The sequence below is a fragment of the Synchiropus splendidus genome, chromosome 6, assembly GCF_027744825.2.
Source record: "Synchiropus splendidus isolate RoL2022-P1 chromosome 6, RoL_Sspl_1.0, whole genome shotgun sequence".
Classification (NCBI taxonomy): Eukaryota; Metazoa; Chordata; class Actinopteri; order Syngnathiformes; family Callionymidae; genus Synchiropus; species Synchiropus splendidus.
Genome location: NC_071339.1, coordinates 7727822 through 7744141, shown reverse-complemented (window position 1 = coordinate 7744141; position 16320 = coordinate 7727822). Strand labels below are relative to the sequence as shown.

Below are 16320 nucleotides of genomic sequence, written 5' to 3'. Positions count from 1 at the left end.
TGTGATCATTCTAGCTCCATGTATGTTCATTGCAGGTGTTGCTATTCAAGCCAATTATGCGGTGATGTATTTTTTTCTTCTCACATCTCAGCCACGAATCAAGGGTGAGTTTACCACAGACAGCGACTAGAAATTCTCCCGGTGCGGTGCGGCGGGGCCCGGTGCCTGCCGTCACGGCTGAGAGCAAGCAGAGGAATATAAAGTGTCCGTGGCTGATCTCTAGTGGACTGCGCTCATCAATCATCCCATCAGAGCCCATTAAGTTGGCAGCGTCCTAAAATACACAGCAGCATATGGAGGCAGGCAGCACCTGTGTTGGGAGCACGTGGACGTGATAGATTCCACCGATGCTCTGGCTGCTGCACAGGAGTCCAACGCTCCGTCGCCAGTGCAGTCATTATCAATATAGAAAAGTCTGGTGTGGGCCAACTGCTCCTTCATCACCACTAATCTGGCTGTTTAGATGAGATTAGCAGCCCTGACAGGACGGAGAACAACATGCTGCGGCCAACAGAATCACTTCAGCAAGTCTTGTTTCAGTAACAAGCGTCCGCCATATCATAACTAATTCCATTGTTGGCCTCCTTTCTTCTGTACTTACTGTCCCCTTCCACTGAGAGTTCATTAGTCATATGAGGGAATATGAACGGTAAAAGAAAAGTGGCATGGAAATCTGGAAAAACAAGATTGATCGGCCGGCCGATTTATCGGCACCGACATGGGCATTTATGTCAATTTTTTGCCCACATGTCAGGCAAAAATAATAATGTCAATAATGAATTTAAGAGAAAAGAATATTGGTGCAGAAAAAGAAACAACATGGAAAATGTTAAAATAAGAAAGGCTTTATGTGTTTATCTGTCATGAGGTCGTATTTGTGGTAAATAAGAGCATTTTACGAGCTAAATTCATACAAAAAAATGAGTTAAAAGACAGACGTCACGTCATTTCTAGATCACACGTATGCAAATAGTGAAACCATAGTCTCGGTGCCAGACACTTTCCGAGCTTGGATGACGGTGGACGCAGAAGTTCAGCAGGTGAATGTAGGAGTGTGGGAGGTGTTGCTTGCACTGGAGCTATTATCTGCCTCTGACCTCTATTAAACAGTGACAATGGATATAAGCCCCAGGTGAGCATGAATATGAATTCATTCATCCACTTCATCCTGTCGATTGGCGATATAATTATAAACGTTTATTTATTGTCGTCGCCGCTGCACTTACATTCAGAAGCTGCTCGAAGGCGAACGTGAAGCCAGACTTGTAATCCGTGGTTCCTTTCGCCTGCATGTGCATGACAGCCTCCTTGAAAATCTTCTTGTTCCGGACATTGGCTTGCACCAACGTCCTGAAGCAAGGGACGACGGCGTCTGCCTTCTCGTTGAACTGCAGAGAGAATTATACACACATAAGAGGGCTTCAAACATGCTTTGTTGACAGGAGGTCGGTGCCAGTATTTGTCAGTAGAAGCAGATGCCACTGATGCTACTGAATCCTTGCTGTAGCGAGTTGCTCTAAAGCACGGATATATACTACCAAAATTCAAAGATAATGGTAGTTTCCTCTCGCATAATACAAATATTTCTAAATATTCAGCCCAGTAATTTGGGTCAGGACTTTACACAGCTCAGATATGTGGCCGTTTTTAAAGGTATACTTCATTAAAAGTAGACAACATTTGATAAATAATCCTCATTTTTCTGTTATGTGTTTGGTGTGCAGTTTGCTCAGTTGAATTGGGGAGAGCTGGCGATGGTTCTGCCACAGGCAGAGGCATCTATGTGACTGCTTGAATGCATCAGGATGCAGACGTGGGTGTGTACATCTGCCCTACCACTCTCCAGTTGGCACTTAAACTGGCAATTACAACTTCCCCCACAGAGAACAGGTGCACCACAAATGCCAGTGCAAAGCAGTGAGCGGAAGCACAGCCAAGCTAATATCACCTGTCTTATCCCATCGACCGAATTAGCCTAAAACGGCTGTGGTGTGTGCGTGCCGTGTGGTATTTGGGGCCATGTATGATTAAAGTATTAGCCACAGTAATGGAATCTTTCAAAAGTGTTTTCGTTTTGAAGGTCACAGTTTGAAATCTGCTGACATTTTCACTCTAGATGAAGTAAAATGACATTTTATATGATATTGATCTAAATATTATCTAATACTTCACACAATGGAGGCCATTTTGGGTGTCGTGTTAGGGTTGTCGGGGTCAACCAAATACCTTCCAATAGTGGGTTAAATAAAAGACAGTGGCATGGCATCAGTATTTTTCCAGATTAGAATACAGTGATACTTCGGTTCTCGACAACAATCCGTTCCAGATGGTCCGTTCGAGAAGCGAATTGTTCGAAATCTGAATCGATTTTTCCTAGTACAACGAATGAAAAAAGAAACAATGCGTTCCAAGCCTTAAAATAGTCTTTTGTAGGAGTGAATGTAGAGTGTCTGCTGCAGGTGCGCTGTTCCTCTATGTGTGTGGCCGCTGCATCTAGGAGGGGTTGCCGAGTGAGTGAGGTCTCTCCAGAAGCGAAGAGGTTCCCGGTGCGTGTCCAGCTCTGAATGTGCGCTTCTGTGCAGTTTGGCTGTGACAAAGTCATAAACCAAGTAACGCTCTGTCCCAGACTCGCCTCATCCCTGTCCCAGCTCCAGCCCACAACAGGACATCAAACCCTGGAGTGGAGGTGTGGAGAGCGAGCACCTCCCCTGTGACACTCTACCACGATCCAGTGTGGAGACAGGAAAGGTTTTAGACCTCAATATGAAGAAAAAACAGTCAGTTAATGTAGCTAACGGGACACGTCTGCATACAGAGGCTGCGTTATACACAATAACAAAGCACGTCGTGGGTCAGCTGATGGGTCCGCGCACGTTATGCTTTTTCCAGCTTTTTCGGGGGCGTTCCAGTTCTGGATTTTCGTTCGAAATCCGAAGCGAAATTTTTTTTGTTAGAACTCTGACTTGTTATTTTTCCGGGACGTTCGAAAACCGAGGTACCACTGTAACACTAAAGAAATCAGTTTCAACAAAGGACATGACTAAATTTGAGGCGAGGAACATGAGTCAGGTCCATGGGAAGTGAGCAGGTTAGATTGGAAACTCATTATCAGTCAATGTAGAGGATAAAAATGCCAGAATGATGCTAATAATAAACCATATAAATAAACTCATATGAATATGACGACCCCCACTAAAACATCAAAAACAATAACAGTCAAATCATCTTTTTTGGCGGAACTAAACGCATGAACAAAGCAACAATAGCCGACGCCCTGATTTGGCAATGAAACGTGTCGACATATTATATACAGGTTATATTGGCTTATTGTATTCTGCCTCATGCACCACATCCCAGCGATGTTCTTCCTGCATTTACTTTCTTTACAGGGGTGAAAATCTGATGCCTTCCCACCCAGATTAGCATGCTCATTTCCTGCTCCTAGAGCTGGGATTTAGAGGCATGCAGTGGCTAAAAGCAATGGATTATTAAGGATTACCGAGGGAAGTCTCCAAACAGAGCTTGGTGTGAGCGTGCGTTTGTGTGTTATCTGGCCAGCAATATTGGATAATGTTAATATTCCCCAAACCATTTGTCCTAATGGAAAGCCTGGTAATCAGCAGGGGTGGGGGGAGGAGAGACCGGTCCAATTCCATACGGACGCCAGTTGCGGGGAGAGCAAATGCGGCGTAATGAGGAAAGCGCTGTGTTGCCACTGTAAGCAAACATCTGGGAGCAGTAAAGGCACACTGTGCCAACTGCCTGCTTGATTAACATTTACTCAATTTAAAGTAGAACAGAGAAGATTTTTTTCTGCTTCAGCCTTTCCCCCAAATTGTTCCGCTTCTGTTTTTATTCTGGGAGCCACTTGATGACTCTTCTCTGTGGTGTGTGAGGGCTAAATCATGTGACCACAGGGAGAAGTTTGAAGTGACTGAAGTCGGAATATAAACCAACAAAAACATCAGTGGCCACATGACAAATGATTATTTAAACAACTCAATTTTTATGTCAATGCTTTTTACCTGCCGCATATATAAACGGCCGGCAGCAACAAGGCTAACACAGGCACATAGCGCTAGTGTTAACAGACTATTATCATGATTCAGCTCCAATTTGCAATGAAGGTTTCAGGCCAAATGTTGTACTTTACAATCTTCCAAATGTAAAAGCGAGATTATGTGACGGCGCCTCCATTATCGGAGCGAAACATTAACCTGCTGCACTTAATAGGTTTCACCACGGAAGCTCAGGATAGCAGTTAAACTATAAGAAGACATTTGAGAACGTGTGGCACGGACATGACTTCCTCTTGCAGCGGCGAAACAGGGTGAAATGACATGACACCATGTGTTCAGTGTAAAGATAATTGTCATGGAAAAGTCCAAACAGCAGCAGAACCAGGTGGAAGTCATGTTCTGCTGAGAAAATTGGAAAAACTGTATGTCATGAATAACAATTTGGAGTAAAATAAATATAATAAAACAATATGTAAGTATCATAAAATATTTTGTATTTCATAAATAAACTCTGAAGAAGATAAGTAAAGTGTAAAGTAAAGTACCACCATAAAATAAAAAAATAAAATTAATACTGTTATTTACTGTTATTTTAATTGTTACTGTTGGGGGCGCCGTCACTTTCTTTACCATTTTCAAGAACTTCTCCATAGTTGGCAACTATCAGATTTGCAGCTGTCAAGACATTGACACACTACTGCCACCATATGTCCCACGCGGGCCCTCAAGAGAACACTCGCGGCCCAAACATGGGCCCCGGCCCGATGGTGGAGAATCACTGCTCTGATGGACAGAAGCCACGACAGATGGATGGGATCTGGCATCAAAGTCAACAAGTCATAAGGTACAGAGGTGAAAACATCTCGTCTCCTACTGAGACATCTTCATCCAAGGTTCCATTGTTCCGTTGTCGGTATTTGTGCGACTAACCATATAAACTGTAGACGACAGGCTACCAAATCAAACCAACAGTTCTGGGGATTTTTTCCCTTGTTTCTCTTTCATGCCTGTCTGCACCACTAGTTTGATGACTTAACCCTCAGATCCTCCATCCAGAGAGTCCCTAAAATGAAACCCTGTATTTGGGCTGCAGTCTGCAATGCTTGGCGACGAAGACTGAGTAAGTAAAATATGCACTGAATCCTGAAACTTACTCTGGCCACATTCACATAGTCGTCATCTGAGAGCGTGTCCAACATCTCCACCACCGATGTCTTCATCAGCTTCAGCGTGAGTCCACTGACGCTCCCACTCCTGCAACCAAAACAATGAAGGATTCATGTCACATATTTAACGTCAAACGGCCACCGACACAAGGACAGAGAGACACTTACACATCCACGATGATGACCATGTCCTTAGGAGACGATGCGCCCTGGATATACCTGTGTGACACAAGAGAAATGATCTTCCTGAAACCTTCTCAAACGGCACAGAAGGGAAGGAACAATGAAGTGAACCATGACAATACCAGCGTCCACGGCTGAGCCCACTTAAGCTGGAGAATACAGAAAAGGCTTATGTGCTTAGAAGAGTGAACAAGTTGTGCTACAGACTTGGGCAACAGCTCCTGTCAGCTGACTTCCGAAAGAGATACTCCTCTTTAATAACAACGCCCAGGCTAAATAATTAAAGGCACCAGTCGAAGGGGATAATAACATGTTCCTAACAGAGGCTGGCACTGGGCTGCGCAGCCGCCATAAAGAATTGAATGGATTTACTAAACACGCATTATATTAGAGGATGATGCATATAATTAGTGACCAGTCACCACAACGTGATGAGAATAAAGCTTTTCAACTGGCTCCATGCTAAAAAAATAAATAAGTTCAAAATTTCTTTGATGTTTAAAGTGGATAAGAACATTCCTGCACGGCTGCAAGGGTTCATCGCATCTAACTAGGTGTGAAGATGGCCCCAAACTAAGGTAATGCAACCTAAACTATTATTATTAAGAGGCATATGCTGCTCTGTTAAAATTATGGATGAGCCATCAGCCATAAAACATAGTACAAAACGTTGTGCTTCTCTGTCACACGGCTTCATGTTTACTTGCGTCACCACCCGCCGGAGTCCCACACGCACGGAAGTCGGACAATATATGCATACAGTGGTACCTCGGTTCTCGACCACAATCTGTTCCAGACGGCCGTTCGAGAAGCGAATTGTTCGAAATCTGAATTGATTTTTCCTATTACAATGAATGGAAAAAGAAGTAATGCGTTCCAAGCCTTAAAATAGGCTTTTGTAGGAGTGAATGTAGAGTGTCTGCTGCAGGTGCGCTGTTCCTCCATGTGTGTGGCCGCTGCATGTGGGAGGGGTTGCCGAGTGAGTGACGTCTCTCCAGAAGTGAAGAGGTGCCCGGTGCGTGTCCAGCTCTGAATGTGCGCTTCTGTGCAGTTTGGCTGTGACAAAGTCATAAACCAAGTCACGCTCTGTCCCAGACTGGCCTCATCCCTGTCCCAGCTCCAGCCCACAACAGGACATCAAACCCTGGAGTGAGCGCTCCAGCACCTCCCCTGTGACACTCTACCACGGTCCAGTGTGGAGACAGGAAAGGTTTTACACCTCAATATGAAGAAAAAACAGTCAGTAAATGTAGCTAACGGGACACGTCTGCATACAGAGGCTGCCTTATACACAATAACAAAGCGCGTCGTGGGTCAGCTGATCGGTCCGCGCACGTTACGGTTTTTCCAGCTTTTTTCGGGTTCGTTCGAGTTCTGGATATTTGTTCGAAGTCCGGGACATTCGAAAACCGAGGTATGTAATTACTTGTTGATGGCCTTGTCGTCCTATTTCCTGACCTAAAACCAGATCTCCTACCAATTCCAGATAATCCTCAAAAACAGCAGCCATTCTGGTGAGATATGAAACCATTCCAACAGCCTGCTTACAGATAACTGCACTCTGAGCCTCCGCCTGAACGTCATCTATGTACTATGTGCACACCAGTCACTGATATCTATGGAACCCATTCTTGTCTCAGCGTCATGACAGAGTCCAGGATGATAACTGACGGCGGTGCCTAGTGTTCTGAAGCAGGGAACCCCATCAATGTCAAGGGCCCCGGACAACAAGGACATGGATCAACATGGATTTCAAGTCATTTCTAAAGAGAATAAGAAACCTTTTCTATTGCTTATAGCCTGGGCTGGTTTTCGGATGCCATGTCTACAGTAGTTTACCCAGCCAACTAGGGGTGTAAGAAAAATATCACGATACTCGTGCATGATATTGTCTCAATATTTTTGCTGAAATATCACGATACGGAATTGTGTGATATTGTCTAGATTTCTTAGGTTGGCCACATCAATATTTAATACACAGATACTTGAATATGCTGCTGCATTTGTGGCGTGTTTTTCTTTCATTCATTGTCATCCACATACTATTGTGTTGCATTAACCGATTTTCACCCTTAAAATGACAGCTCCAATGACACATATATATATCACAACGTATCGTATCACCACTCCTGTGTCGAGATATGTATGGTATCGCACTATACCGACCAATACTACAGCCAACCTTATAGAAGAAGCTGTCTCAGCACAAGCAAGCTTTCCTACCAGCTGGATTTAAACAAACTAACTCAGCCCTTAAGGATGTGAATCCATGTTAACACCTTTATCAACTGACAACGCCAATAACTTCTTAACTGACAGCTGTGAGAGGAAAAATAAAGAAGCCACAGAGTCATCGATAACAGGTGGCTTTCACAAAATATATTTTCAAAGTCAATATTATTGACAGGATTGTACATATAGGATTAGTCAGTGTGACGTTGGCCTGTGGAGCAGAGCGGCGGAGCTAAGTGCATGTCAGTAAAATAAGATGTTCTGCTCCACGGATGAGTCATCAGTTTGGAGTTAAACACATTATTTACTCTGGCAGTGCTTTTGTCAGGCAGGAGCGCAATCTGCTTAAGATCATTATGCAACTGCTGAAGTCATGGCTGTGATGGATGTGATGGAGGTTTGCCATGACACAGTGCAGAGGAACACGCCCCAAACACTAAGTAGAGTCACACAGAAGACAAATCTAAGTCGCTCTGTTCCACCAGCAATTAAATTTCCATTCATACAGAGAGGCAAGACTGGCGGATATTATTGGCTTTTCTATGGCACAATGACAGCGAGGTGATAAAGGCAGAGGAGAGGTTGTCTAAGGCAGAGGCAGAGTGATCAGCGGGGGTCTCTTTTTGCTGATGAACGGAGTGTGGAGAGAAGCCAGCTGCCTGTGGAGGCTCTTTTCTGATGCTCAGCCAAAATGGTAGAGAGGTGGAGGAACAAAAAGTCCTGGTGGGTTTCTCCGCTGCTCCAGAAATCCCTGGCACCAAATACAACGTGCGGAATGACTCATGATCCTCAGATCAGCATTTGAAAATTCACTTCTATTCTATCTAACGTAAGGTGTTGGTCGACCTCAGCACACGGCACTGGGTTCAAATGATGGGGAGCAGCTTGAAGGCTGTGCCTTTATACATGGCTTTGGAACATTGCTGTGACCACCAGTGTTCACAAACGAGTCCCTGTTTTTGTGGGCAAATAGAAGGTGTCTTCATCTTCTTTGTCACCATGTGGTTTTAGAGTTGAACATTCGTTTAAATACAGGTTAAACAAATGTAGCTACAGAGATATTGTTTCATCCCTCGCCCTGCTGTGATGTCAGGTGATCAGGATTTACTAGTGAAACACTTTGTACCTGAGTGAGCTCCAGCAATCGCTGAGACAAGTTCAGAGTAGATCAGATGAAGGTGCGTGACTAAAACAACTCACTTGAATTTCAGTGTTGATCATTGTGGATCAGAAAATGTGTCGGAAAGCTTTGCACAGCACAATGTAGCTAAACCAACACTGAATCAGAATCTCAGTACTGGTAAATTCATTTCCTTCTATTAAAAAGTACATTTACATTGTCAGATTCTTTGATCTTGAGGTGTCTGCTTTCATGCCCTACGGAGGTTTAACTTAGCAAACACCTTGCCATTAACCATGTGGTGCAGCAGATCTAGTCCACCTTTGTATGTTTTTTGAGGTTGGTTTGGGGGTGTCTTTACACGCGTCTTTTTATGTTTCCTTTTTGCCATCTGACAGCATGTCTAACGGGGCAGTTCTCAACAGAAAGCAACATCGAGAAGTTCTGATACCTACTGAATATAAGGGCACAGCGGGGGAAATACATTGGCCATTTCACTAAAAATAGTCATCCTGACATAGATTTGTTATGATTTACACTGTAACTGAACCAAACCATTATAGATGGTTAAATCATCTTGTCCGAATGCTAAGAAGTTTTCCAGGTACATTCTGCGAGGAGGAGACCGACGGCAGGTTACAGAGGTAACAGCGATGCTAAGAAAGTCCTGCAAATCCTCAACAGATGCAACAGTAGTCTCAAACCAGCGTCAACCAGAGTTAAAACCATGTTCTTGTTCCTGTTCTTGAGCCGTGCCAGTCTATAAGCAGTGGTGCAGTCTGTGCCGTAGAAAGGTCAGTGTTGCACCCGGCTTAAAAATGCATGAGGATCACTTCTAAACTAGTTTGGAAAACAGGCTCCAGCATGGAGACTGACTCGTGAAACAAACTGGCCAATGTTCTGAATGTGAACCATGAACTCCTCACATCTTTTATTGACATTAAAATGTGCTGTTTTCACCAGCATGTCCGAAGTTCCGACACCACAGCTGGTCTCAGCTGCTGCTTCTCCTCTCCGGTCTTCGAGGAGATCGGCTCTGTTGGCGCAGCTGTGGACACGCGGGCGAATACAGCGCATTTCCAGCACTTTAAGGTCAATAAAACGGCGGTTTGATGTGAAGAGGCTCAATATTTTGGCAGCATGAGGCTCTTTAGCCAGTAAATATCCATATATCAGCCGCGGCGTTGTGTGAGCCGCAGGGTTCAGACCACGAGAAAAAACTAGTTAATCAGGCTGTTAGATGGCAGTTGTTGAAATGCTTGAATCTTACAAAGCTTTGGTATCGACATGCATTGAAGGTGACCTAGTTCTCTGTGTAAATTGGCATTGAATTACATTTGGTACCACGTAAAGGTGTTTAAAGCTCTTGCAGGCCACAACAATGGCTGGCCAGACTATGAGTGAGACACTGTATTTGTTGTGCTAGTTGCTTCTATCAGATTCATGTTTTCAATTACCTTTCCACAGCACTTACAATTTCCAAAAACTGGCCATGCTGGGTTTGGCTAAACAAATATTCCATCAATGAATGCTTTTAAATATATAGTCATGATGGAGTGACGGAACCGTGCAACCCATTTGATTTGCAGCCACTTCAATTAACCTGCCAGGTATTGAATAAGTCAGAATAGATGCTGAATATTAGCACTGTTGGGGCACTTCTCATCACGCTCCAGTCTGGCTCCTCAAAACTCATGTGAAAGTGACTCCAGCAGTGGTCGATTAACTGAGCATGCCCAGTGTGAACATTTACAAATGCATTGGTATATGTGTGTGTGTGTGTGTGTGTGTGTGTGTGCGCGCATGCGAGACAGCGGGTGGGGAGATCCAATTATTTTCAATAATAAAGAATGCCACATCAAAGGTAGGACTTGCACAGCTCTCCAAGAGTGTGTGCTGTATGAAATCAGGTCTAGAACCATGAGGCATACTGGCACGCATGACTTTTATCAATTTAATTACTGAAATCTTAATTTGGGGGAGTGAGACGGGCAGCAAAAGACTCTGGCGCGGCGGCCTCATCGCTCTGAGCGGATGGGTACGTAAAAGCGATCATCGATGCACGACCGAGTCAGAACGTGGCCCCTCGGGCTCACGGACTGAGACGCACCGTCTGGAGATTGAAGTTGGGTCAGTTGGAGAAGCCTGATGCCGGTGGACCAGCTGCTGAACTGCATTCAAATCTCAGACCGCCTTGTCTCCTCTGAAGGAGAACACACCTCAAGTGGGAGTTATTTTGAGGGCGCTAAATCTAAATTACAAGCCATACAAACCTCCATTAGTCGGCCATTATGGGTCATCTCCAACTGCCCTGATGTTCAAGAACACAATGGTGAATTGTGTTCAGGTTGGCCCGAACTGCAACTGAGATTATTCCACTATAAAGCAGATAATTTGTTCTTGAGGCTGAAAAAAGGCCCATTGATCAGCTGTAATGGGGTTCAAGGGCGCCACACAAGCCGAAGCAGAAGAGTCAAAGCAGAGTTTTGGAAGTGGGTGACGGCGCCGAAGCCCTTCTTTACAGCGCCACAGAGACATGGGGAGTGAGGTCAAGGACTCCTCAGGTTGAACATCCACAGCTCCGACTGGTGGAAATCATGAAGTGCAGCTGCCATCAGCGCATGTTTTCCCATATTTGACTCACAGATCCAGATGTGTTGTTTCTGCATGGATTCCAGTCAGTAATTACGTCTCAGCTTCTGCCCACTGATGCCATTCTTTCCCTGTCATTACCCAGTCGCCAGCGTGCCAAGGCCATGTGACAAGCAGATGGGCCTGGCTGGTGCCGAACTGAGTCCGTCACCCGTTCTCTCTCACCGTCAAGTGACATAACAAATCACTCCATAATATATCTGTCTGGAATCATGTGAAAGTGAGAGTTACTTCTGCACCACCACCCAGGTCCTTGGTTCGACCCCGCCCACGACCATTCAGCAGAATGTTTGTGGCCTCACTGTCTCTAAAGGTGAAGGTGAGGCAGTGGGAATACTGTCACTCCAAATGTTCTCTACACCACAACATATTACGCTTAACTTTGATGCACTCACGTAACCTTTCAAGAGGACACCTGGTTCACCAACATGTGCTTGCAGGGTTGGAGCAAAAACCCTGTGGCCACTTTTGTGGATCGGTTTGACAACTCTGCTATGGACAGTGTTTTGGAACCAATAAACTTTTTGAAAAAGGTGCCCATTTTCTTTTTTTAAAAATTTTGACATGCTGTGTTTTCACACCTGCTTCAGCGACTAGCGTTAAATTGTAGTATACCGTGAACACTACAACGACTATCCTCTACAAATCCAGGAGATTCATGACTGAACGTTGACAAATATCCTTCTATACCAGACCTATACCAGAGTCACCATGAGCACAACAAAACTTGCATAAAAATGCATGATATTGATGATTAGAATTTTCAGATGCCTATTCCTAAAAATGTTGCTTCAAAACATTGGATTTTTTTCTCAAGTCCAGTCCATGCCATGAGGCATTCTAGATGTGTCCAGTTCCAGGGACGATCCACTTCTCAATGTCGGCTGCCCCGGGACCTTTGACAAATGGTGGAAAATGCATCAAGTATCAGACCTACAACTAAGCGTCCAGAAAGATCCTCAGATAAAGCACGGCGATATAGCTCACCCCCTCCTAACTAGACACTGAGATTTATTCCAGAAAAACACAAACCATTACCTGAAGATTAAATCTAGGCCATGAACAGACGACACCTGCACCAATGAAGCACGCGCTATAAAGGAGCGGCAAGTCAGGTGTGCAGTGGTGGAGATAGACGGCAATAAATACTGCAGTCACGTGATCGACAACAAGTGTAATCGAGATCGAGCCTGATGCAGTCACCAGGAGGGGCCCAGGCATCTCTCCACATGGGAGGAGATGAAAGCAGCAACACGCTCTATGACATCCTCGCCTCCCATCCATCCAAACGCGTTACACAAGCGATGGACACAATGGCCAACCCCACCACGTGGTGACTGTATTTCGGGGTCTGCTAAAGGAGTCTCATTGGAATTCATGAACTAGTTTTATCACCGTGCCGCGCCGCACAATCGATACATTAACGGCGCGGTCTCCCTGGGGATTGTGTTTATGCACCCCAACCTATTCCACAAAATGTTGAAAATTACATTCAAATTGGAGGAATTACATGCGCCGTACATCTCCGAAACATGACATACACGCGCTACGCATGAAGTCGCTGTGGCTCATTTCACTGCGCTGAGGAAAAGGTTACTGCGCATTCCTGTAACACAACCCTCCTCTATATTCATGTTTTTTCTATTAAAGCCATGTGTATAGAACCCATTAAGATACTCATGTATATTACGAGTGTAGAGTTTGAGTCTGTGTGTCTACACTGGAGAGTAACCTAAGTGTGTGTGTGTGTGTGTGTCGTGATGCTTATGCGCAGGCTCCCATGTGCGTGTGGATTTGTGTTGCGCTGATGGGCTGATTATTTTATGGACTACTGCACTCTTAGTGCTCCTGCGGATGTGGCAGGCGAATACAGATTGAATTAAGATAATATATATTTATATATATATAGTAGGAAGTGGCTTCCTGAGAGCCTGCAGGAGAAAGAGATGTTGTCTGTCTATTTATTCCACTTTCTCTTGACTACTTCAAGTGATGCGCTGAAGACAGGTTCAGCACTTAAAGGCAAATTTCCAAACTACTTTGGAAAAATCTGTGAATTAATTATTAGTAAGTGTGTATTAATCATCGAGGGAGACTTCTGCTGCCGCTGCTTTTAGGAGTGAAATAAATCCACGAGACTAATTAAACATGACACAACTGAAATTGAAGGGCCGAGTTCCAGAACCTGTTAAGTCCATCCAGGTCAAAAAGAAGGAGAAATGGGACTTGTTTGGAATAAAAGTGGCGGTAGAAAGCCAGTCGGAAGGAATAGGCTTTTGAACTCTATGTATGTTTGCTACGTTTCAAAGTTTGAGAGACTGTGTCAAGGATCATCTAAGACAGTGGAGCACAATTCCATTTCCTCGGGGGCCACATTGTATACGGGGGACTATACTGAGGGACCATCTGTCCAAAAGGCAGAATAAACAGAAAAGAAAAAAAAGGTAAATAACATACAAAACAGAAAATAAATGTGTAAGTAAATACAAAAAACAAACACACATTTCAAAATGTTATAAAATTGGTTATTACTTCATTTAATTCACAATACGCTTAAATATTTTCATTGTAAATCAAGAAATACTGTATGTGAAGATTTCCTATAGAACTTAACAATACTAGTAAAGAGTTATGAGTAAAGTGTGACAAGATTATTTTTGCTGTTTATTTTAAGGGGCATTACGTTCAGAATGGTCACTGAAGAATCACAGCAGCACGGCAAACAATTCAAGACGATAGGTTTCGTAGTTTCACACTTTCAAGATCCAAGACAAAACAACACAGTAATGAAGTTGGCTGTGGACCAAGTAGCTTCCAATTTCTTATTTTAGAATTCCTGCGGGACCCAATATGGCCGCCACATTCGTCACTACTGTGGACCAAACATTTCCGCGATTTGGGAAAAAAGCCTTGGAAATAGAACGGAACCACCTTCTCACTAATCCTCGAGGTGATTGGCCCGAGACAGCCAGCCTCGGTTTGTTCTCAAGACATGATTCAACGATAACATGAGGTCCAGAAAAGCAAGTAAATGATGCCACAAAAGTCACCACATGGGGAATTGAACATTAGCCGTAATTACCAAATTTCACAATGATGAACAAGCCTGCCGCGCTGAGTTTTGGGAGCCATCTTTCACCTGAGTTTGTTTGCTAGTTTTGCTCTTTGGAGATAAGAAACCAAAGTGATTATTCACAGTGTAAATTTTGATCTTTGTGTTTCGAATCCAACTGGTGAGAAACTTTTTTATTTTTGCTCCATAAACAAATACTATTGCCTATTAAGTGGAAAATCTAAATAGCTGGAGCCGGTTAGCTTAACAGGCGACAGACTACTTCTGCAAATAAACAATTTGAATTCAAAACTATCAAAGCGTCACTGGACGAACACTTTCGTAAATGACGTGCAATGAAAGTGACATCGGTCCATCATCACTGTTCAGTGTGTTTTATGGATACGTGCCGTGCAGCTGAACCATTACGATCTTTATGAGTACTCCCAGTTAAATATTCATTTTAAATCCACAAAGACAAAGGAAACAATTGAATATATTGATGCATTTCATGTGTTGATTAAAACACAAAAAAACTGCTGCCTGTTCTAAATATTTATATATATTACTGTTTCTCATTCAGGGTCAGTGTTGCCACAAACTCCTGTAAAAGTAACTTAATTACTGACTACTTTAATATAAACGGAACTAAGCTACAACAGCCAACAGCCCTTGTCACCTAAACACCATTTCTATTACAATTTTGAGTTTGATGTTTTATATCTAAGCTTAAAAGCTGTTTACCTGGTCATGTTTGAGGTCATTCTTCTTCAGCTCAATCTCAGCAGTGTGAATGGAAACTTAATATCCAGCCTGTGTATTGAATTGAAGATGTCCCTATTCTCTCCAAGACACGGGTGTACAAAGCCTCAATGTGCCATGTCTTCTGTCGGCCACCTGGAGGCAGTGGCTGCACATAAGTGATCTGGCAACTCTGCACTCTGTAGCGCTGGCAGAGGAATGGAAATGGTAATTGCATCTCAGTAGTACGTGCAGGGTTCGTACTGTCACAGTAGCAGACATGCTTTCAACAGTGGCTGTCTTTTTGCACATATCTCACTCAACTATTGTTATCATCTAGTCCATACATGTAGTAGAGTGCACAGGAATATTGGCCCCACCCACTAAATTTAAGAAGGAAAATAGATCTTGTTCATACGTAAGCCGCAGCGGTCTATAAGTGCAGTGGTGCTGTTGGCATCGTAGTAAGGTCAGTGGTGGACCAGGCTAAAAAATGCGTGAGGATCACTTCTAACCTAGTTTTGAAAACGGGCTCCAGCTTGGAGACTGACTCATGAAACAAACTGGGCAACGTTCTGAACTTCAACTCACATCTTTTATTGACATTAAAGCACTCAAAACGCGCGTTTCCAAAGTTTCAAAACCTCAGCTGGTCTCAGCTGCTGCTTCTCGTCACCAGTCCTCCAGGAGATCGGCTCTGTGGGCGGAGCTGCGGACACACGGGTGAAAACAGCGCAGTTTCAGCGCTTTAAGGTCAATAAAACGCCTGTGATTTCATCGGTTTGATATGACGCGGCTCAATGTTTTGGCTGCATGACGCTCCTCAGCCTGTAAACACCCATATATTAGCGGCTGTGTTTAATAAGCCGCAGGGTTCAGACCGTGAGAAAAAAAAAACCAGCAACTTATCGTACGGAAGGCTAATCGAATTCAGTTCCAAGATCAACCGTCACAATATTAGCAAAGATTTTTCAAGAAATCGATGTGCGATACAGGTGACGCTCTGGTGGAGCTGGCGGTTTAATGGGATCCGCTTGGCTAACATGACGTCGAGCTGTCTGCCGTTCCTCGGCACCTTTCCTCTTCGCCCTCTGCTCGGTAACATGAACAGACATTATAATGGGAAAATGTTAATAATTAATGTCAGAGCAATTG

General features: G+C 43.9%; 1 protein-coding gene across 6 annotated transcripts in view; it reads right to left on the bottom strand.

Annotated features, from left to right (window-relative positions):
* The window catches only part of cacna2d2a (calcium channel, voltage-dependent, alpha 2/delta subunit 2a), a 159622-nt gene that overhangs the window by 26285 nt on the left and 117017 nt on the right, over nucleotides 1-16320 (bottom strand). For all 6 annotated transcript variants that reach the window (XM_053868542.1, XM_053868543.1, XM_053868545.1 and 3 more), the window contains 3 exons: nucleotides 5354-5404; nucleotides 5174-5273; nucleotides 1227-1388 (listed from right to left, as the gene is read on the bottom strand). In XM_053868542.1, the coding sequence (XP_053724517.1) occupies nucleotides 1227-1388; nucleotides 5174-5273; nucleotides 5354-5404 (313 nt within the window). The remainder of the gene's footprint in view (nucleotides 1-1226; nucleotides 1389-5173; nucleotides 5274-5353; nucleotides 5405-16320) is intronic.